The sequence below is a fragment of the Heterodontus francisci genome, chromosome 18, assembly GCF_036365525.1.
Source record: "Heterodontus francisci isolate sHetFra1 chromosome 18, sHetFra1.hap1, whole genome shotgun sequence".
Classification (NCBI taxonomy): Eukaryota; Metazoa; Chordata; class Chondrichthyes; order Heterodontiformes; family Heterodontidae; genus Heterodontus; species Heterodontus francisci.
The window spans coordinates 23,537,894-23,561,867 of NC_090388.1; the positions used below are offsets into that span (position 1 = coordinate 23,537,894).

General features: G+C 39.4%; 1 protein-coding gene across 1 annotated transcript; it reads right to left on the reverse strand.

The window, feature by feature from the left end:
* Positions 1–1,801: 1,801 nt before the first annotated feature.
* Positions 1,802–21,438, reverse strand: LOC137379503 (tetraspanin-8-like). Its single transcript, XM_068050423.1, has 8 exons — positions 21,264–21,438; positions 13,828–13,890; positions 12,352–12,483; positions 10,274–10,348; positions 10,065–10,160; positions 7,629–7,757; positions 4,370–4,453; positions 1,802–4,284 (listed from the first exon to the last, which is right to left on the reverse strand). Exons 1-8 carry the CDS (start codon positions 21,321–21,323, stop codon positions 4,231–4,233), a joined length of 693 nt encoding a protein of 230 aa, XP_067906524.1. The 5' UTR covers positions 21,324–21,438; the 3' UTR covers positions 1,802–4,230.
* Between the last annotated feature and the right edge of the window lie 2,536 nt (positions 21,439–23,974).

Sequence of the window (23,974 nt, forward strand, 5' to 3'; positions counted from 1 at the left end):
AGGAGTAATCATAAAACCACCAAACGTTAAAAAACAGCAACATGTTTAAGCAATTCATATGAGAACAGAACATTACGTGTGGGTAATCACTCTTTACCTGTTTGAAATAAATAGTTCACAAATGACTCAGTGGCAGTATGAAACGCAAAAGTACAAAGCATTCTCTGGCATGCATGTTGCAATACTGTTTCTTGTACCACCATTCATAGCACTGCTACCCAACTGTGTTGCAACTGTGGGTCACAAATCTGGCAATATTTCAAAAGACTGACAAATAAGCAAATATTTGTCCATTGTGTGGTTCAACTCTCCTCAATCTTATCTATCTTTATGGTAATAAATGGGATTTATTGTACCAGGCACTGCTATTCAAATTGTGAAACATTAGGAAGAAAAGTTGCTTTGTACCAGAAGTATGGACAGTGATGTGGTTCTTTTCTCCAAACCAATGAAAAAAAAAAACAGATGTAGAGAAAAACTTTTTTAAAAACAATGGATGACTGCAGCACATTCAGCACTTCTATCTTGAGGTTTAATGAGTAAAAATTAAGAAATGCTGCAGGGGGAGTGGATTGCAGGGTAGATTATAATGAAAAGCTTTCATATTCATGAATCCAGGACCTACTCTCTATGGCAAAAAATGTTCCCTGACAATGAATCAATACAAAGGCAGCCATTTTCCCCATTATGCCTAATTCAGTAATATTTATTTTGATCCCATTTCCCTGTTTCTTTCCCCAAACTAGTGATACTTTTCTTCAAGTGTTTATCTAACGTCATGATCAACTTAGCTTCAACAATCATCTGCATTAATGCATTGCATGTTTTAAATAACTTTATGCTCTAAGATTAAACCTAAATTTTGTCCCCGTATCAATTCGTCAATCAGAAAAATAATTTGACTATTTACCCCTCGGCTGCAATTGTGTTTTTAAATATCTCTGTTCTTCTGCTCCATGAAAACTTTACCAATTGAATCAAGATTTTATTCTATTTGTACCAAATTGATGCCACTTCATCTTTAATATTTCAGGTCTCATCTCTTTTATATCTGTAAGGGGCCTAAATGAAATGTGCTCAGAGCGACGCACCCATTTCCTGGTGAATCATAAGTCAACAATACAAACCTTTATGGGTTCAGGAAGTGTTGACAGAGAAGGCCTGGCAGGTTTGAATAATATTAAAGGGAATGCAGGAATTATGGAGGTCCTTGAAGGTGATTCTGAATGCAATGGACTAACGTGTACTCATGCAAAGCAAAGCTACAAAGCTTAAGCAACTCAAAAGGCACTTAAGGCCATGAGAAGGGCACAGAATTAAGATGGACTTAATACCAAAGACATGCCATAATTGGGAAAGAAAGCATCAGAATGACAAAGAAAAATTTTGTATTGAATATGGTGAGAAGTAAAGGAAAATGGATGTTAAGTTATGTTAAGAGGAAAAGGAGAAACCAAGGAGTGTAGTGGGGCCACTGAAAGTGAAACTGGGCAAGGACAGGGCACTGATGCTACACAGCCCCACTATCTCCCATAAAACTGGCTTGAAAAGGAGTGGACAAAAAGGTTTGGCTCCTTTCAAATCAAAAAAAAAATCACTAACGCAAGGCTTTCCAGGTCTCGGCCTAATTTGTGATCCTCTCAGCACAATACCAATGGATGGGCTGTAGATTTTTGGCCCCGGCCCCAAACCTATTTGTAAATAATATTGGAATTAAAAAGCATCTCACACTATTACATTTCACATACAGTACCCCTGCTCAGAATTTTTTTTTTTTTTACAAACACCACAGAATATTAACTTTAATTTCAATGATTTATAAACCATGTAAAATTTACACATCCTCAGACAGCTGTTGATTTTATTTTCTTCAAAACAATCATTTAAACTTTAGCTCATTTACCATCACACACAAACTTAGGCAGCAGCCATAGAAATGTCACGAAAGCTTAGAACAGTTTTTCCTCACTGCTCAGTCTTAAAACTATTACATAGAGGTACGGTGTGGTTATCTTTCCTAAAATATTCAGCTTTTTCAAAACATAGTAGTTTCCATTTAAAGTGTGTCCAATAAATTGTTAAAACTGAGAAAACTCCCAATAGTACAAACTCAATTGTGACTGATTGTGATTTATGATGCTCATTAAATGGTGGCTGTTTTCTATTCAGAAAGATTTTTTTTAAAAAAAGTAATGGCTCAGCCACCGACTGCACTCTCTAGAGACGCATATACAAAATGTATCCTTGGCAACTCAACAGGAATACAAATTTTGTCTGAACAAAGTTTTACAGGAAATTCTGCTGATAATATGTAACAAAGTAATTTACCCATATTTTAAGTGTGGAGTTGACAGTTATAAGTTTTCCATATTTGTCCTTAAAGCTTTATTAGATTACCTTCAACATATCGAACATGCTGATGCATCCATGCTCCTCCTTGGCTGAAAGATTATGGACAAATTTTCTGCACCCCACTCTGCCCCAGTGTTGGACAGGAGCAGTGCATTGGAGAGGTGCTGCACCTGGCCCATTCCAGGAGTCCTGGTATCTCCCACCACAGGCAATTAATATAGCCTGGGAGTATTCACAGTGAGGTTTCTTCCTCCCTGCCATCCCTATCCCCAATAGTAAGGTGTAGAACAGACGGAAGGGGGATGAAATTCTAATTCTAATTCTAACATTTGCAGGCCTGTATTTGGCCTCCTAATGTTTTTAGTCTGACTGGGAAAAATCAGCCCCCATATGAAAGAGCTATATTCGATCCTAGGTAGGTGGTCAGTTGAATGAATATATGTACCCACTTATCAGTGATGCTTGATTTAGGCCGTACTAAATACAATGCCCGGACTTTGTGGTCAGCAGCAAAGGAACAGCATTTGCTGTTGATTACACTTACACACAGACTTTCTATGGGCTTTTGCACTGCAACTTGCAATAATTAGAGAGTTAAAACAGTGCAGTACTCTTTACAGGGGATCTGTGAACAGGGAAAGCAATGGTTTGTCTCCTCAACCAGATTGAGGAATCCTTACAGAGACATGCAGATTCTGAAACATGGAGTATAAATTGGAATATTTAATTCAATGTAAAAATCATGTACAGAGAGTGAAATAAAGTGAGGGAAAGAAAGAAGAGTGAGAGAAAGACAAGAGACAGAAAGAAAATAAACTCCAACAATAATTAAAATCTGAAGGAATGAGATTCCACATTTTTTTTTTTAAAAGGAAACTTTCAGCGCCAGAGAGGTTATCTGGTAGTAATTAAGACGTACTATGCTGCTAAAAATTCACTTCCAATTGAATGGACAAGTCTTAACTTTGTCTGGCATGTTTAGTGGCCAAGTACTGCAACTTCACACCCTTTTTCATGTATGTCAATGCGGAGTCTCTCAGTGAGATACTGTTATAGCGAAGCTTGTAGAGAAACAAGGCAACTCAGACAGCAACTTTCTGACTTCTGCATTTAACTGCCCATGTGTGGACGCTGGAAGTTGCTGTCCAATTTACTTCATAACAGTGAGCGCTGATAGCCTCACCATTATTCTTACGGCAAAATTCAGATCAATATTAATTTAGCTCTACACACTGGTGAACTGAACCATAGCCTGGTTCACTAGAATCAGTGGGGATAAAACTATTCTGTGCTAGTAATGTAAAGCACTGAATTGGCAACCCGCTTCACACACCCCACCCCCAATTTTCTTTTCCATGTAGGACAGGCTGCCAAATTGCTATGAACCTCTTTTGTGCTACTAGCAAAGACCAATTCCACCCTCAGTTCATCAGTGAGACAATCCCCATCTTTTCATCAATTATTTTACAACCAATTCATGGCCTTTCTGATAAATCTTTATTTGTCTTGGGACAACTTCATTGCTGTGGAAAAATTCAACATTGCTAGGAAAACTAGGTACTACACCTCTTTTCCAGTATCAAGGCCATGGTGATTGAAGGGCTGAAAATCCTATTCTCTTCACATTGGTCAGTTTGTCAAAGTGAATAATCCAGCTTTAAAATTCAATACAACTTTTACAAAACAGCAGGACATATCTGCACATGCACTTGCAGTAAACCAACAGGATATAATGAGGAGCACTAAGGCTGAGTTGCATCCAAGCTTTGAATCAAATTAAACAGAATTTCAAGACTACAATTTAAGCACAAGAATGAATTACATGCCAAAAATTAAGCATCTCTCCTGAAGCAGTACACTAACTGAAGAAAACCCTCATCACTTGTTCTTGATTTGGCAGTACAGGGTCATGGAGAAGGCCAATCCAAAAAGCTAGAGAAAACACAGTGGAATTAATAGCGGAAAATGATTAGATGTACCTATTCAAAATGGCAAAGAATTCACAAAGCTGTTTTACCTCAATCACTGCCAGCCCAAAGGCAATGCCAACTATGATAACGAGGTTTGCTTTCAAAACTTCAATCATGACAGTGATACAGGACTAGAAAGGAAAAACAGAATTTAATAGTTAAATACTGTCCGATGAATTAAATCAGGTGATAGCAACATTACGGATTAGTGTATTAAATATAGGGATAGAATTTCTATCTTGATCTCCAATTTATACCATTTATACCATTTCCAAGTCACTTCCGCTGATCTTCCACTGATGCTATGATGGAAAATCAGGAGAACCCCTGCAGATAATTCCTGGCAATAATCTTGAAACAAGCATCAGTTATGACAAACAGGTTTTAAGTACCACTGGGGGACGGTGGGGGGTGGGGGGATAGGAAAAAACCCACAAAAACGTCCTCGATCATGGCATTCGAGATCCCTCATGCAACTACTTCGCGTTCTCAGTCAGCTCCACACTCAATGGTTTTTCCCCAGCTTCTGTCAAAATGTTGTACATGTACTCACCAAGTTATGTTTGATGCCTAAAAGAATTACCCCAGAAATGCACGTGTTTCAGTAGTGGGGCAATTTCAGTTCCTTTACAAAAAAAATAATAATTTTTCTAGATTCTTGAAATATAAGGCTAAAAGCACTGCTTTATGCCCCCCTAGGCCTTTTCTTATGCCACACAGCCAATTCATAGCATTTTATATTAATAAGTCGGTTTATTCTCACAGTCTGCACTCACTGCAAACACTTTCATTACCTCCACCCCTGCTTAGCCAAGAATGTGGTATTAGCACAACACACTGCTTCCTAGAGGCTCCACTCTAGTGTCAGAATTGGATGAGGCACTTAGAAGCTTGATTTTTTTTTCAAGCATTTTCACTACATCTGGCTTTAACATCAGTCTTGGCTCAATGACAGCACTCTCACCTCAGCATAAGATCATTGGTTCAAACCCCAAGGTCTTGCGCAAATAATAGGCTGGCACTTCAGTGCAGTACTAAGGGGGTGGTGCTGCACTGTTGGAGATGCAGTCTTAAATTAAACAGAGGCCTCATCAGTCCTCTCTCAATTGAATGTAAAAAAAAAAAAAAAATTCTATGGCACTATTCAAAGAGCAGGGGAGTTCTCTTGGTGCCCTGGCCAAAATGTATCCTTCAACTATTAAAACAGATTATCAAGTAATTTATTTCATGGTTGTTTATGGGACATTGTGATGTGCAAATTGGCTGCTGTATTTACCCTCTTATAAGAAAATTTCAAATGAGGAATCACGTTTGGCTAACTTGATTAAGTTCTTTGATGAAGTAACAGAGAAGGTTGATATACATTGACTTACAAAATGCATTTGATAAAGTACCACATAACAGACTTGTTAGCAAAACTAAAGTCCATGGGATCAAAGGGACAGTGGCATGGATACAAAATTGGCTAAGGAGCAGAAAGCACAGAGTAGCGGTTGTTTTTCTTCAGACTGGTGAGAAGTTAACATTCGTGTTCCCTTGAGTCAGTTTATGGACCAGTACTCTTTTTGATGTACATTAATGACATGGACTTGGGTATACAGGGTCTAATTTCAAAGTCTGGAGATAGTATGAAACTTGGAAATGTAGTTATCAGTGAGGAGGATAGTAACAGACTTGAAGGCCACAGACTGGCGTAATACACATGGCAGATGTAAAAAAAAGTAAATAGGATCCTTGGCTTCATTAATTGAGGTAGAGTAGAAAAACAAGGATGTTATGCTAAACCTTTATAAAAACACTGGTTAGGCCTCAGATAGAGCATTACGTTCAAATCTGGGCACCACACTTTAGGAAGGATGTCAAGGCCTTGCAGAGGGTGTCTCTGTATTTGAACTAGAGGGGATTTTGAACACAGCTGATAATGCTGACATTGTTCTGCGATGAGTCCCCTCCAGCACTTCTGCAGTTACTGATACTGATTGTGCTAATTAAACTAAAAGCCGTGCATTAGTAATCCCAGTAAATCTTTGCAGGACCTGCCTTAAAGTCTACTGTTAAGGAGCTGTAATCAGCTAATGTCAGTGGCGGCCTTGAACCTTTTAGATTGTTGGGCCTCATCCACTTCCTTCTGCTGTGGCACATCTGGAGTCTGATGTGCCTCCTACTGTTTCAACATCAGGGGAAGTGAGCAACCACATATCCTACCTCTGAATTCCAGGGATAATATTTTGACAGAGGCTTCCTCCTCAAATCTAGTCTATGCTTTACTCATTTCCTCACACCTCTCATAGGAGCAAGAAATTAAGGCCCTTAACTTCCAAAACCCTGACTTCCTCAATATAAACGATGTGCCACCTGGAACCAAAGGACATTCAAAACACAAGAGCTGCACATTTCCCTAGCTCCACCTGGAGATCCAGTGAACTGTACCAACTGAATGCCAACTTTCTACAGGATATCCGGGCGAGTGTCAAACAAGCATAACTCAAATTTTGAACAAGCTCATTGCCCTATCCCACAGGATTATACTTAAATGTTCCAGGATTCCAATCAATCTCTGTTCCAGAATGCAGTTGTAGTGTCAACAAGCACACAGTATTGCTAAGACTGTGGGGAGCTGAAGTAAAAAAAAAAGTTTTGGACTGATTTCAGCTGATTGCATTGCTGAAGCCAACATGAGGAAGCAGAAGCAACTTTTTTTTGGCCTTCTTCCCAGAGCTCCACGAGATCATATTTGCTGCAACAGGTTAGCTCAGCGCAATTACTCCCCAGCTCCCAGTCAGATGGGTGCTTCAATTGCTCCAGAATCAGCCTGGTCACCCACTCTTAAAATCTACTTGACCTTGACCCTGGTTTGTCTTGGCCACAATTTTCATCTGTTCATAGTAATGAGCAGCTAAATCTGGGAAATGCACACACAATTTTCCAAAAAACACCTTCTGCGTACAACATGGCATGGGCCCCCAAAAGCATCCACCCCTTCTCCTTTAGCCTCCTCAAGCTTTTTCACAAAAGTGCAATTGCATCACATACATGGAAAAGGTAATGTTCTAACCACCATTCTAAAGTGCAGGAATAATATCCGTTTATGTACAACTGATCAAGATTACATATATCTTAATAGGTCAACCTTCCAATATCACGTCATGCAAAGATAATTATTGAAAGTTTTGCAAATGCAGTTTAAAATGTAATGATTATGCTAAAAGGTGTATACAAGAAACTTAGTAACAATCCAAAAATCAAAAGCAAAAAAAGAATTGAAGCTAATCGCATTTATATTTATTATTTTAACAGTTGAGGTACCTGGGCCCACACAGATCTGCCAGTTCCTGTTGTCAAACATGGAGCCTGATTAGCAATACAGTTGCAGGATGATGGAATAGAATTTTCTGCCCAGTCTTTATATCCATTGAGCAGACCACAACATTTGTTCTTCAGATAGAAAACAAAACAGGAAAAAAAAAGTTACATTTTTTTTTAAAAAACAACTATTAACTACTCTTTAGTGTTTGCGAAAAAAGTCCAAGAATATTTTTATTTTACTTAGCCCTTCTCTGTGTTTACAGATTTGTTTTGGATTCAATGTACATTTAAGTAAACTGTTTGCAGAGCACATGAATGATTAATGTATAAAATGTATTAAACCTCCAGCTCAAATCATCAAAAATGCAATGCATTGTCATCGGAAGTAGTTGGGGCAGAGGTTATTCCATCTTATAAGGGATAAGTAGGTCTATAGTTGAAACACAGGGTGAAGAGAAAGCAGGGCAGGGAGTTATGGATTATTCCAGCAAAGGCACAATAGGCAATTGCCGCCTTTGGTCCTGTTAACATCTATAGTTCGATGCTATTACACTGGGAGACAAGTGATGTTCTAATTATAGCTAACGTTAATTTGGTTCTTTAGCTTTTTAAAAGAAAAGAGACTATCACAGTACTTAGGCAGGTGAGCTTGTCTATCAAGGCTCAAGAGGCTGCCTGGAAGTTTGCTCAATGACAGAGCTTCTTCATATTCCAATGTACAGGAACATTTCAAAAATTGATTTCGTCACTGGCTGACTGAATATACTGACATGTTTACTGGGAACTAATACATCTGGTTATTACATACCAATGAGATGTTGTGAAATACAGATTGAAACACTGTTTTTATGATTTTATCTCCCCACAAAATGCACACTTCAAAGCATATTATGAGCCTTAACTGCTGGACTATCTGGTCAAAACCCTTCATCAACCTATTTTCTCATATATAATTGACTCTTTTAAGGGTTTCTTTTCTTGCCTTTTTTTATTTCTATGAATTGAATTCAGAAGCAACAGTAGAAGTTTGATAACTGATTTTGTGGTGGACCTCACTCATTGCCTGAAAATCACCCCCTGAGAATGTAGTCTTAAACTGGTGGGGCCATATTGATCGTGGAAGTGTACCCAGGAGATTTCTACCATGTGATTGGCAAGGAGGAAGGAAATTACATCTGGTAAGACACAAGTGGTAAGCATATCACAAAGAGACAACTCAGACTTAATGCTTCATATAAAACAATTTAACAGCATAGTGGCTTAACACACTCATTTCCCTTTAGGGAGGCTAGTTTTGAATCCATCCTAGGTTAATATCTTTTCAGTTGGAAAGGTCCTCTGTGAAATCCCAGTTCCTGTAATACATGCAAAATCAGTATCCATTTCCAATGCAATGTGGAGTTCTGCCACACGTAATTATAGACAGGCACTTCAGTTATTAATAGAATCACATTTCATAGACCAGTTATACTGTCACTTTGCATAAATGCAAAAATAGGACGCAACTTGGACTGAAGTCAACTGAAAGAAAATCTTGAATTTGTGGTGGTAGTCTGTGAAGAGCCTTGGGACATTTTAACTATGTTAAAGCGCTATACAAATGCAAATTATTGTTGTGGTCTCACACAGCTCCACACCGACTATAATTCAATGTGTCCTTAGTGAAGTTTATTTGAATGTTTCCAGGTAAGCCAAGTTTTAAAATTAAGGTCAAAAACTTTTCTTAGTTAAGAATTGGACGTCATTTGGCTCTTTGCTAACCTGAAAAAGGTAACCTGGAGAACTGGGTGGCATAGTGGTGGCCTTCACTTTTGAGGTCTGGGGTTCAAATTCAACTGCTGGGATGAAAATCTCCTTGTCTATTCTCCTACAGCTAGTAATGTAAATCAGTTTCTATAGTCTCAATCCAGTTCCTAATGGGCATGGGAGTATAGCACAAAATGGCCCTTAATGTAACATTAATTGGCAGTTCTCACTCAGAAACCACAGGTTGGCTGGCGTGGGGTGGAAAATGAAAGAAAAACTAACACCAATGCAATCGTAGGTGCTTTGCTCGGGTTGTGGCTGATGCATTTATTTTTGTGCCAAAGTAAAGGCGCTCTATATCTGACCACTGTGTACTTGACATAGGAAGAGTTCCATTCCCTACTCTAGCACCAACATCCCTCACCTGAATGAGCACAAAAGTAAAGCATAACCAGCACACCTGCACAAAGTTCCGCTTTGGCTAACCTTTAGAGTAACGAACAAGTAATATAACTTGATCCTGCTGATTTCACATTAATTGTGGTATAATAGTAGCACAAAATGATCAACTTTACCCAAACTATCTACATAAGGGAGAAATCACATATGGATTTCTCTGTACTACAAATGGTGATTTTCCTTAATGGAAGAGCAATTGCAGTATTGATGCAAATTTAGTCTCAGGCTTACCTCCTGCTGCATCTCTTCGATTTCTTTTTTAATGTCATCTTTTTGCGTATTTAACGGAATATATTCCTTATATGTATCATTTAATGTTGACGCAGCCTTGAAGAAACAAATAAATACTCGTCTCATCACTAATATACTCTAGATCCAACTGGAAATTATTCCAATTCCAATTTGTTTTTGAAGTCAAGTAAACATATGGAAAACAATACCTTTGATTTATAAACAGCACCTAGAACACCTGCAGTTATTTGAATAATCAGAATAAGGAGCAGTCCGATGAAGAACTGTGAAACAGAAAAATAATAAAATGAATATGTGACTAGTGGACAAGTATAACCCAAAGACTTAAGACACATTCTGGCATCATGTTTAGTTGCCTCTTCATTTATCCACTGCATAAATCTTCGTTTTTGTTTCCACTCAAAGTTTCCTTTCGGTATTTATTTTGATCTTTGTCCAATTCCTGTCTATCTTTGATGCCCATCAGATGAAAACTCCAAGAGACAATTACTCATTTCCTGATTGTGAAAAACAGGTTTATTTACTTCCCCGGGTTAACGTTTCGGGTCAGTGACCTTCCGTTCCGAAGAAGGGTCACTGATCCGAAACGTTAACTCTGCTTCTCTTTTCACAGATGCTGCCAGACCTGCTGAGTGGTTCCAGCATTTCTTGTTTTTATTTCAGATTTCCAGCATCCGCAGTATTTTGCTTTTATTTACTTTCCCGATATTAGGCGACATTCGCTTCCCTTTATCGCATTTGTCCATCATATATTTTTTAACATTTTTTTTTTAACATGGGTGAAACTTTATGTTGAGGAGGGGGGGGCGTGACGTTGGGGGAAACTGATGCTAAGATCCCTGCGTTGCCTCTTCTATCGAAGCCCCAAACAATTTAGTGCCAATTAGGCACTTAACTGGACAGCAGCAGGCTTTCCGTAGGATTTAGGCTGACATCACCAGAAATCCCAGCCTTGCAGAGCTGCTGGCCAATCAGAGGCCAGCAGTTGCAGTGTCATCTCAGCGGACCCCCCCCCCCCCCCAATGCCAGGCCCCTCGTTCAGACAGTAAGTGCCTTTGAATGAGGGACCCTCCACCGCACAGCAGCCCCCCACCCCCACCCGGAGCTGGGAAGCAGCCTGCATGGTTTTTCGTGCAGTGCTTTCTGTGCTGCAGTGGGAAGAGGCCCTTAATTGGGGATCAAGTACCTAGTTAAGGTCCTCAATTGGCAACAGGGCAGGAAGGCCATTCACTGGCCTTCCCACCCCGGACTAAATTTCAACGGAGGTGGGATGGTGGTGGGAACCCCCCAACCCCCACCAAACCACCATCCCACCTGATTTTATGCTCACCCCACTCCAAACCTGCCACAGGGGAATTGCATAAGTAAAAGGAACTTATATTTTTGGCCACAAATTTCCAGATTGTGACTCAATAGCAAATGAATGTTTTCACTTAATATTTTAAACCAAGTTTCAAATTTCATTACAAAATGGTGCCAGTGCTGACATTTACAGCACCCAGCATTTTGCAATGAAAGTTAAAACAAAATCAAAAGCCATGACAAAATTAAACAAAATGTGACTTTGCTACATGGCCATGCAGTACGATTTAAAGATACTGCAAGTAATGATTTGGTACGAGAGACGCTTTAGAGCAATGTAAGCTGACAGCTCACAGTTATATAGCTGGTCCACGCTAGTCTGTATTCTGACAGTGGAGAGCATTGTACATGTGTACTTAACTACACATGCATATCTCTACTCACTGGCACAGTGCCAGTAAAGACCTGCCTGTCCTCAGTTCTTTACTACAATTAAAATTCCATCCACTGAAACTACATTTTCAAAGTTTAAAAAGATGGTTTTGCAGTGGATTTTCAGTTACTGGATCTTGGGAGGTTTCCTTCCATTTCAGTGAAGAGCCTGATCTTCACTGCACGAATCAATGTTGTCACTAGGAATCAGGAAATCACGGTGTGGAAAATTGTGGGTACAAAGCACAGTGCTATGGAGAACTAAGGTTCTACTGCACGTTAAAACCTTTCAAAAAGAGCAATAATATCTTCCGTCAGTGATGAGAGCAGATGAAGTACTTTTGACTTTAGGCGCTAGTATAAAAAAAACAGGTGATATGCGATCAGCCACCCATTACACATCTCTTCCAATTTTTATTTCCACTGACTTCAACGAAGAGATGTCACCCGTTTTACACTATTACCAATGTCAAAATTACCTCTGACATTTTCTTACAAATACTATTAGGAATTAGCAAAGATAAATACATACCAGGATTAACATGCACTTGCTCTCCTTAATAGCTCCACAGCAACCAAGAAATCCAAGCACCATAATGATAGACCCAACAGCAATCAGAAGATTTATAGCAGGATGAAACTCTGAAAGATTTACTTCAGTAACCTGCAGTGAAAAGGAGATGATACATGAAACTATAAGATAACTGTAAAAGTTACTTTCTAATTAAAGTGGTTAGCACCGCAGCCTCACAGTTCCAGGGACCTGGGTTCTGCCTGTGTGGAGTTTGCAAGTTCTCCCTGTGACCGCGTGGGTTTTTGTCGGGTGCTCCGGTTTCCTCCCACCGTCAAAGACTTGCAGGTTGATAGGTAAATTGGCCATTGTAAATTGCCCCTAGTGTAGGTAGGTGGTAGGGAATATGGGATTACTGTAGGGCTAGTATAAATGGGTGGTTCTTGGTCGGCACAGACTCAGTGGGCCGAAGGGCCTGTTTCAGTGCTGCATCTCTAAATAAATACATAAATTTTACCACTAACATCAGCATTCTAAAATTTCAGTTCACAATAGTTTAAATAGTTACACAATTGAAAGGTGTGCACTATATCAAGCAAAGCATTTGAAATTTGTTAGAAACCTCAGCAGACATCAACACAATAACTGGATTGTATTTTCTCTGTGGATTCAGGAGACATTTACAAATCTTGGGAACTTTCGCAACACCCAATTCATCTTGACTTAATGTGTCACAGGATTTAGTTCACTCTAAACCAACACTTATTCTCGATCATAAAACTAGTCAAACCAGAAGCTGTACAATATGCTCTTGCAATTTCACAAATAGCCTTAAGCAAGATTCACATAACCCATGGATGGGAGTGGCCAAGGAAACAAAAATTGCAAATGTGGAAAGAAATTATTTTCTTCGAAATTTTGGGGAAGTGGGGGAGGCATAATGCAATTTGGTTGATACACAATAGACAGATTCTCCATTACTTAATTTATCAAAATTACTTTTTTTTTAAAAAGTGCCTTGGCTCAGTGTAGCACTCTCATCAGAATCAGAAAGTTGTGTTCAAGTTCCACACGAGAGACTTGAACACATAATCTAGGTAGGCACTTCAGTACAGTACTGAGGAGCAGAAGTGCCACGTTTTGGAAAAGAAGTTAACTGAGGCCCCATTTGTCGTCCCAGCTGAAGGTAAAAGATAATATGGCATTATTTCAAAGAACAGCAGGCATGTTCTCCCTTGGAGTCCTACCTAATATTTATCCATCAATCAACATCACTAAAACAGATCTGACTGCTGTTCATGTAATCTTGCTGTGCAAATTGGCTTGTGTTTCTTACATTGCAGCAGTGACACTTTAAAAAAAAAACTTTATTGGTTATGAAATGTTTTGAGACGCACTGAGGTTGCGTAAACAGCCATAGAAATGCAAGTTCCTTTTTTAAACTAGATTCCAATTTCTAGTCATAGAAAACACTTGTCAAATAGCAGTCATCGTTACCTTCCCTGCATCTTTGCTCACACGCAGCCATATTGAAACTCCAAGTATAATCGCACCACACAGCTGAAAAACAAAGATTAAACAAGTATTAAGATGCTCAACCGGTAAAAATATTTAAGTTAATTCAGTTTAAGTGATCACCACCAACAAATTAGAATATAACCAACATCTTCTGGTTGTTTTATACTACTGTGAACCACTCAAAAATTCACTCAATTTCATGAACACAAAATAACTGAAGGATTATACAATTATAAATCACATCACTGTAGAATTATAGAATTTTACAGCACAGAAAGAAGTCACTCAGCCCATCACATTTGCAGCGGCACTCTATTTCCCTGCCCTTTTTGTTACAAATGCTTCTATTTTTTTTATTAAAGTTTGAGATAGTGTGTTTTAAAATTGAAAAGGAATCCATGGATTTTTTTTTTTTTTTTTTTACAAGGCTCACTGAAAGGTTTAATTTGTTAACAGTAACTGGAAGGCACCTATCTTCAAATAATTACCCAGCAGGGGTTGTTTTTGACTTGGGGAAGCTATTTACAGAGAAGTGACAGATCAAGAATTATAGAGGTCAGGAGGCTTGACTCATGGAATGCTTTTGGTTTCACTTTGAATTATTACAAAAGGCAGTTGGGGGTGAACAGTGATTTGAAAAGGATTTAAAGAGTCACCTTGCCAAGAAGAACAAACTACTCCAACACAGTCTGTTCCAGCTCTGAAAAAAAATCTGCCAGTTTTCTATTTCTCGAGAAGCAAGTGTAAGAAGCAGACTAAACAGTTGCCACATTTCTCCTGTAAGGCCTGTGTCTGAAACCTCTGTTGCTGCATTTCCTGGAAGCCTGCCAAAACCGATCTTCACTATCACCTGCAAAGAACTGTTCTAGGAAGATTCCAGTGACAGACGTCTATACACATTTGGGACGCCAAACTAAGTCAAAGGACATATTTCCATATCTTCTCTTTCTTCAAGAATTAGCAAGTATTTAATCCAAGTTTTATTTGGCAGTTTCTTTTTGTAATAGAGCCCTAAAATGCATATCCCTTTATTATTCCGGTTAACCAGGGTGTGTGTGTGTGCGTGAGAGAGAGAGTGTGAGTGGCTAAGGTAAAAAGGGAATTTTAATATTTCAATCTGTGTGTTTATGCTTTACTTCATTACTGGTTAAGGCTTGTTTTATAATAAACTGATAATTTTGTGGTTTATTAAAGAAACCTGGTTGGTGTGTTTTATTCTGGGAAAAATAGAGTATATGATTGACTGTATCAGTAAGTGGGAAAATTTAAATATATGTTGTGACCTGTGGAGAAGTACAACTAGAATAAATAGTGCAATAATAAACAAGCAACAGTTGAACTTGTGAGTTAATACACAAAAAGCTGGAAAACAATTATTCTAACTGCATTTGAAAAACAGGAAGTCAGCAGTTGTGTAGATGGGGGGGGGGGGGGGGGGGGGGGGTGAAGAGAGATGGAGAGGAAGAAGGCATGCTCCATTAGTGATAAAGGCCCACTTAATGCAATAGAGATGGGCAATCAATAACTCCGCTGTTTCTAATGGGAGATTGCTTAAATATGTCAGTTGTCGGACCCAGCTTACAATTTTCAGGTACAATTGGCTCGTGTGCATGCTCCACCTATTTGTACAAGGTGTTTCCGAAAATTTTGAATTTAAATGCTTGGAGTTCCAGGAGTGGGCAACCTCCACTCATAACGTTTAAAATTAAATTCAACTCCAAATACAGGTGTTCCAATGGATTTCCTATTATCATTTTTTCACTAAATTTTAGAAATAGAAATTAAAGGGCAGCAGGAAACCATATGCCCTTAATGGCTAGTGTTGAAGTTAGGCCCCTATTCATTTTTGAATAATGCAATCAATTTAGCAAATCATTTGTGGCAAAGTATTCCACATTTCACCAACTGTGTAAAAGTTTTTTTCTAATCACCTTTACTTAATCTTGAGATCATTGACCTTATACCTTTCATTTGCCTACCAAAGATTTAAAAAATCATGTTTACCTCATCTGTTCATTTGATCATTTTGAACATCAAATTTTCCCTAAGTCTTCTCAGTGGGAGAGAATGTAGCTATGTTTCAGCGAACTCCAACCCTTCCTGGTAACTTATAAACTCTAGTATCATTGTGATAAGTCTGCACAGCACTTCCTGCAGGGTCACAATTATGACTGTGCTAAAGTGAGGAGCCCAAAACTGTGCATGTATTCCAGATATGACCTGTCATTTTGTAGCCTTCACAACTTCTTTGCTTTTATATTCAACTGCTCTCAATATAAACCCTAAATTCCATTAACCTTCAAATCTTTTAACAAAAGCCATCCACCATTGCTCTGCTAGAGTTGAAAAAAGTTCCATTTAAAAGGTATATTTCCATTCTATAGCCTTACTCCAAATATGTATTGGATCATTATTTTTCTGTACTGAATTGCATTTGCCTCTGGCTTGCCCACTCTCCTGCCTTGTCTAATCTTGCAAAGCCATGAAGTTTGTGACAGACTTAGGGCAGGTGGAGATCCGAGGTGACAGAAATTGGAGCAGGATCCAGTTAGGCTAGGTCAATGCCCCTTTCTAAATTGTACTGAGGGCCAGCACGACCTGGACCTCTTCAATGTCTGTAGAGCATGCATTCTTGTTTCAGTGCTGCATCTCTCTATGACTCTATGAACCCTGGTCAATCTTTTTTTCCCTTCCTGAGCTCAACTGCAGCAACCTAACTGCAATCCTGGAAGAAATCATCAGCTGACTCTTCATAAACTAGAAATACAACCTGCAAGGTTTAGTATAGGGATCAGTAACATGAATAACAAGAGCTATTTTTAAAATGGAGTCAAAAAATGCAATATCTTAAGAGCTGCAATGCTGTTACTCAAATGCCAACAATAAATGAAAAACAAGAGGCACATTTACAGGTTTCTAGGCAACACCTTTTGCTAACACTCAAACATACATGTATTAATATCAATGAAATATCAAATTAAATTCAAAAGCTAATCACTTAAAAAAAAAAGTCACCCTTAATATTTCACACAGTACTACTGATGAATGTTGCAAACTTGTTTCATGTAATAAATTAAAATTCCTTTGAAACAAAATAGCCTCAAAACAGGGGTCACAGTTAGTTCCTTTATTGAGTATATGTCTACATCTGTGACTGACTTGCGCCATCCGCTAGCAAGGGGTGCATAATCCATTAACATAATGGCTTATGACATCATTTTGCTTGGCAAAACAGTGCAACTGTTAACTTATGACTTTTCATCCAAGCAGGTTTGATAGAATTTCATATTTTTGTGATTAAGCATTGCACAAGTTCTAGCTATTACCCGTTAAAAATATCCATCGCCAAAGAGATTTTAAAGATAATTCGATATCTAAATGTGTTTCTAACTTAAAAAGGATATCAATTTTTAGAAAACAATTAGTGAGAAAAAGTGGGTTTGATTGATCAAGGTCAGGGGCTGCACTAGTCCTTAATGTGCCACAAAATGCAGAGCCCTGGTTTAGTACATCAGACAGCATTGGCAAATCTACGGGAACAGAGTAAGGGGATCATGAGCAGAGTGGAATGCCTGATCCTCTCTGCATCACTTTTAACACTCTTACTTTTGATTCTCAGTCAGTAAAACTTTTCCTAATGTTTTCATCAATAGCAGGAAAACATCAAGGAAAAAGAAACAGGACTATAAAAAAGGGCACACAGAAGATGGAGTATGTGGGATACCATAAAAGAATCTTTGATTATATAAGTCTTTGTCGCACACAAGGTCAAAGTATTATCTAATTACTCCCAGGCTTTGACAATGTTCAGGTATAGTTCAAACATGACTCTCCCCTTTCTCTGGCATTTTGCCTCACCAGTATTATTTCAGTCAGATTCTCAACAGTGTAGCAAAAGTCAAACCAATGTCCCAATGCATTTATGGAATAGTGCTACCTCCAGCACACTGCAATACCACACTGGCTGTGGGTAGTCAGTATTTTAATAGCTTTCCAAAATGGCTACAACAACTTGCATTGAAATAGCACTTTCGAACACAGAACGATGTCCCAAGATGTTTTGCAGACATGTGGGGAGAAAAATATGCCAAACCGAAAGGAGATATTAGGAAGGGTAACCAAAGGTGTTGCCAAAGAGGCAATCTTTTTCTTTAATTAGGATCTTTAAGCCGGGGGGGGGGGGGGGGGGGGAGAGAGAGAGATATGCAGATGTGTTTACTAAGGAAGTTCCATAAAATAGAGATCAGATGGTTGAAGCAACAGCTGCTAATGTGGATGCACAAGAGGCCAGGGTCTAAAGGAAAGGAGAGTTGAGCAGGAGGTTGTAGGACTGGACGATGATGCAGAGATAAAAAAAAAAAAGGTGTGGTAAATGACACAAGAAGCAGAATATGAAATTTGAGGTATTGGTGGACCTAGGGTTAATATAAGTTAGCAGGGACCGCTAACAGACAAAACGGACTCATTATGGAATTGGATATAGATAGCAGAGTTTTGAAGGATCTGAAGTTAACTAAGGGCATAGGATGGAAGGCCAGCCAGGAAATTATTGTAATCAAGTCTGGAATGGAACACTTCAATCATGAAGTTGGTCCCCTTCAAGACATAAGGTTCAGTACCGCAAGGTTCTGTTTTGGGGCCACTGCTGTTTGTCATTTTTATAAATGACCTGGATGAGGGTGTAGAAGGGTGGGTTAGTAAATTTGCGGATGACACGAAGGTCGGTGGAGTTGTGGATAGTGTCGAAGGGTGTTGTAGGGTACAGAGGGACATAGATAGGCTGCAAAGCTGGGCTGAGAGATGGCAAATGGAGTTTAATGCGGAGAAGTGTGAGGTGATTCACTTTGGAAGGAGTAACAGCAATGCAGAGTACTGGGCTAATGGGAAGATTCTTGGTAGTGTAGATGAGCAGAGAGATCTTGGTGTCCAGGTACATAAATCCCTGAAAGTTGCTACCCAGGTTAATAGGGCTGTTAAGAAGGCATATGGTGTGTTAGCTTTTATTAGTAGGGGGATCGAGTTTCGGAGCCACGAGGTCATGATGCAGCTGTACAAAACTCTGGTGAGGCCGCACCTTGAGTATTGCGTGCAGTTCTGGTCACCGCATTATAGGAAGGATGTGGAAGCTTTGGAAAGGGTGCAGAGGAGATTTACTAGGATGTTGCCTGGTATGGAAGGAAGGTCTTACGAGGAAAGGCTGAGGGACTTGGGGTTGTTTTCGTTAGAGAGAAGGAGGAGGAGAGGTGACTTAATAGAGACATACAAGATAATCAGAGGGTTAGATAGGGTGGATAGTGAGAGTCTTTTTCCTTGGATGATGATGGCAAACACGAGGGGACATAGCTTTAAGTTGAGGGGTGAAAGATATAGGACAGATGTCAGAGGTAGTTTCTTTACGCAGAGAGTAGTAGGGGCGTGGAACGCCCTGCCTGCAACAGTAGTAGACTCGCCAACTTTAAGGGCATTTAAGTGGTCATTGGATAGACATATGGATGAAAATGGAATAGTGTAGGTCAAATGGTCGGCGCAACATTGAGGGCCGAAGGGCCTGTACTGCGCTGTAATGTTCTAATTCTATAAATGAGGAAAGCATTTGGCCCATTTCAGTGCATTCATCCAGAAAGATCTTAGCTAGAATACTGCAATGGGGGAAAATCGGTGATTCCTTAAATAATTCCAGTGCTTCCTCTTCAACTCATTAACGGTTGATTAATTAATTTCTAATACACAATCAAAAATGAAAGATGCAACCACAGCACCAACCAAATCCTTCAGAGTATCATTCAAATTTTAAAATTTCTCTTCCATTTTGTTTGAAAATCATTCTACCACTGTGCCTGACAGCTATTTAAGTGCTACTAAAACAGACTAACAACAGATAGCTATTCCACATAGGTATTGGGATTTTAGTTTGATTTTCCTGACACTGTAGGGGCAGGGCTGCTGGTCTAATATTGACCTTGACTTATATGGTATGACAATAAATTACATATTTCAGGGAGTAATATTTTGCGTGATGATTTTCCTGTTGAAATACATCAGGGACTACAAAAGCGTACTTATTTCTAGTATGGTGCAGCCTGCAATGCAGTCTGAATTCCATATAACAGTGATTGCCAAATGCAATTACTTTTTAAGAAAGCAAAATAAAATATTGAAAAAGAAATTTAATGCAAAACAGATTTAAAAAACAAGAGAAAAGCAGTTTAAAACCAGTTTAGGCTGCCATTATGCTACTACTTTTGCATCAACATTCAATGGTTTCCATTTTACCTTTATGCAAAAATGGAAGTATAACTCTGAAGACAGATTAGTGAGCTAGCTCCCATATGCATTCTATCTAGGAAGGTAAACCTCTCCCCTCTCGTCAGATGATGTTTAATGTAAGATGGAGATCAACTCCAACCAGCAGCATGGCAAGAAGGATGCATCAAACCTTAATGCCAAGAGAACCTCATCATGACAGTGGCATCTTTTCTAGAGTTCAACACTTTTGATGTAGAAGATGATGATTACTCACTCCACTTTATACCATTATTACTAAGTTTGCTGTATGCATGAACTTTTGTGAATGCATGCATGTCCAAGAAACCAGCACTTTCATTGCAACTAAAACTTTAAAGTAACTAGTCTCAGGCGAGTGCATGTAACAAAACAGGTAACAAGTTGCAGGTTACAACATGTAGTAAAAATTGCATCCTTAGATGAAAGGTTATCTAAAGGAAAAAATATTACCCAATTGTCTAAGGGGAGAAGAATCAATGAATTGCAGGAAGTGCCTGTTTACTTAAATATCCACCTTGACTAACCACTCTCTAACATACGATATGTTTTCCTATCTTAAAAAAAGAACTTTAAAATTCATTCACATTAAGGCAGCGGATCTTAAAAGTTTTTTCGTGCAACAATTATCCAGATCCACGTAGTTTTCACGAGCACTTAATGCAGGGAAGCAATAAACGAGAAACCTTGTTCCACACTTCACCTACTCCGAATGGCCATGTTATTAACAAGCAAATCTGGGAGTGATCACAGGAAGTGGTTCCCTCCCAATCTTTATTTTTTTTTAAATGCTGCTGAGAAGACATCAACATTATTTTTTACAAAACGAGCGGCACTATGTAGATAGATTGTTAAACGAGAAATAAATTAAATCTTAATGCAGAGATCCACACATTGGTCAACATCTCAGTGATAAAGAGCCAACCTCCTAACCAAGGGGCTGACTAAGGATCAGTCGCGGTCTTACAATAAGCCAAACACTAGGATGGCGATGAAATAAAACATAATTGAACCCAGAAATTTAAAAGCTACAGTTCCACATGTACGTTACAATTTCAACTAAATTACTTTTATTCACAACCACAATAGTTACTTTCGGCAGCGCGGAAATTGAAAAACAAAAAAACGCTCACCCAAAATAAAAAGTTAAAAAAGAACATGGAGTACTTGATACACTTATTAACACCGGCCATTTTCCTGGTTTTGTTTCTCGACCACCCGAGGACAACTTTAATGCTGCTTCTCACGCTCCTTCCTAGTTGATCTAATGTGAATGAGCCACTCCCACCTCTGACTGGAATGAGACCTTTCACAGGGAGGCTGCGCATTGGAAACTGTAAAGTGTTTGAGAAATGGGCGATGTAGTATCAGTGGACAAAGCGTGGGGATAGTAGAATGGAACAGGATCATGTGGTGTCCACATTTTAAAAAGGTGACAAAACAGGCGCAGCCAAATACGCACTAATCACTACTGCTTCTTAGTTTCGTCAATGACTTGCATTCCGCAACGCAATACAAATTGGTTAACTTTGCAGATGATACCCCAAAGCTGGAGGAACAGGGAGTGATCAGTATTTAGAGTGGACTTCCAAGTGGGGGAAGCAATCGCTGGCATCATGCAAGAAATAACTCTAGGAATCAGGGTGTAGGGTTCTGAAATGAGAACAGAATGTGCCGGAAACACTCAGCAGTTTAGCAGCACCTGATAAAGGATCGCAGACCAGCAACGTTAACTCCGTTTCCCTCCACATAGATGTTGCCAGACTGCTGAGTATTTCCAGCACTTTCCGTTTTCATTTCAGAGTTCCAGCATCCGCGGTATTTTGCTCATATTTCAGTGCAGGATTCTTTTGGATGGATCAATGGAATGGGCCAAATGTCCTTCCTCATTCATAAGTATCTTTTGACCTTCACCGATGCGGTTCAGAGAGCAATGAAAAGAAAAAGGGGAAGTTGCTGAAATAAAAATATATAAGATTAATGGAAATACACAGAGTTGCTACCAGCTGAATTAGAACTGCCCATGTCATCTAAGTAATAATAGGAACGATATTAGGGCTTGCTTTGGCAGCGTGCACATGAACTGAAAACTTTTTTTTTAAATGGCTGGCTCAGGGAGCCTGAGATTCCTTCAAGCTGTTGGCAATCTTTAACTCAAAAATATACGAAAGAATGTAGCCACTGGCAGAAAACTAAATAATTGTTGTGTGTCTCTGTACTTAATTGCATTTCATGCTATCACATGCTAGCAAACTGCTCTACAATGTTTAACTCACAGCAAACACCACCAGATATTTCAGCATTCTGAAATATTCATGCAGAAAGTTAGTAGTCTTGTTCCTTAATTAGAAGATCAGTGTTCTCCTACATTATGGCTGCCACTCACGCCATAAGACATGTGTAGATAAGAGTTTTTTTTCATTCATGGGATGTGGGCATCGCTGGCTAGGACAGTATTTATTGTCCAGGGAGTCAGGAGTTCAGTTACTCACTGCAGGATTCCTAGCCTCTGAGTAGGTAAATATGAGAGTTAAGGCAAGTTGAGCAGTTCACAAACTTTAACCTGTGAATTTTAATGATCATAAAAGAGGCAATGATTCTAGAGGTGTGAACTAAAAACAAGAAATGCTGGAACCACCCAGCAGGTCTGGCAGCATCTGTGGAAAGAGAAGCAGAGCCAACGCCTCGGGTCAGTGACCCTTCTTTGGAACTAGCAAATAACTAGCAATAGAGGTGTGAACCTTTGGGAGTTTAACTTGTTTGTTTTCTTTAGAATTAGTCCAAGCTATTGTAATCTAATATAGTTTGCCTAATTCTGCTGCTGCTGGTGACCCACACTGTCATGGATGCCCAGTTTTGAGTTGCCAGATCTGTTCTGAGTCTGTCCCATTTGGCACAGTGGCAGTGCTGCACAACACAATGGAGCGTGTCTTCAGTGTGAACAAAGATGGAACTTTGTCTCCATAAGGACTGTGGGGTGGTCATTCATACCAATACTGTCATGGCAGATGCATCAGCGACAGGTGGATTGGTGAGGTCAAGGTCAAGCAGGTTTTTCCCTCATGTTGGATCTCTCACCACCTGCCACAGGCATAGTCTGACAGATATGTCCTTCAGCAGCCAGCAGTCATGGTCCGCATTGGTGATGTAGGTAGGAAGAGGGATGTGGTCCTGCAGAAAGTGTTTAGTGAGCTAGGTAAGAAATTAGCACGCATAACCTCAAAAGTAGTAATCTCCCAATTACTCCTAGTACCATGCGCAAGAGAATATAGAACTGGGAGGATAGTGCAGATGAATGCATGGCTGGAAAGATGGTGCAGGAAGGAGGGCTTTAGATTCCTGGGACACTCGTACCAGTGATGGAGAAGGTGGGACTGGTACATGCTGGATGGGTTGCACCTGAACAGAGCTGGGACAAATTTCCTTGCAAGGCGATTTGCTAATGCTGTTGGGGAGGGTTTAAACAAACTTGGCAGGGGTGTGACAACCAGGAGGAAATGTCAGAGAGAAATACCAAGGTGCACAGAATACTGGCAGAGATAAATAGCACTAGAGTAGAGAATAGTAAGTTATTAGATGGAGTCAGAGTAAGGGAGAAAGCGATAAAGTCTAAATCAGGGTTAATGTGCATGTATGTGAATGCACGGAGTGTTGTCAATAAGACTGGTGAGTTACAGGCATAGATTGACGTGTGAAAACTCGATGTTGTGACCATAACAGAGACCTGGCTCAAAGAAGTACAAGACTGAGTTTTAAATATTCCTGGATACAAGGTTTTCAGGAAAGATGGGAAAGGGAACAAAGGGGAAGGGATGGCGGTATTGATTAAGGAGGGCATTGCAAT

Excerpts from the sequence above, each read along its gene's own strand:
- LOC137379503 (XM_068050423.1), bottom strand. The coding sequence starts at position 21,323 with ATGGCCGGTGTTAATAAGTGTATCAAGTACTCCATGTTCTTTTTTAAC. Across the intron at positions 10,161-10,273 it reads GTGCTGTTTATAAATCAAAG|GCTGCGTCAACATTAAATGA; the intron begins GTATTGTTTTCC and ends TGTTTCTTCAAG. Across the intron at positions 4,285-4,369 it reads TTGGGCTGGCAGTGATTGAG|CTTTTTGGATTGGCCTTCTC; the intron begins GTAAAACAGCTT and ends TGTTTTCTCTAG.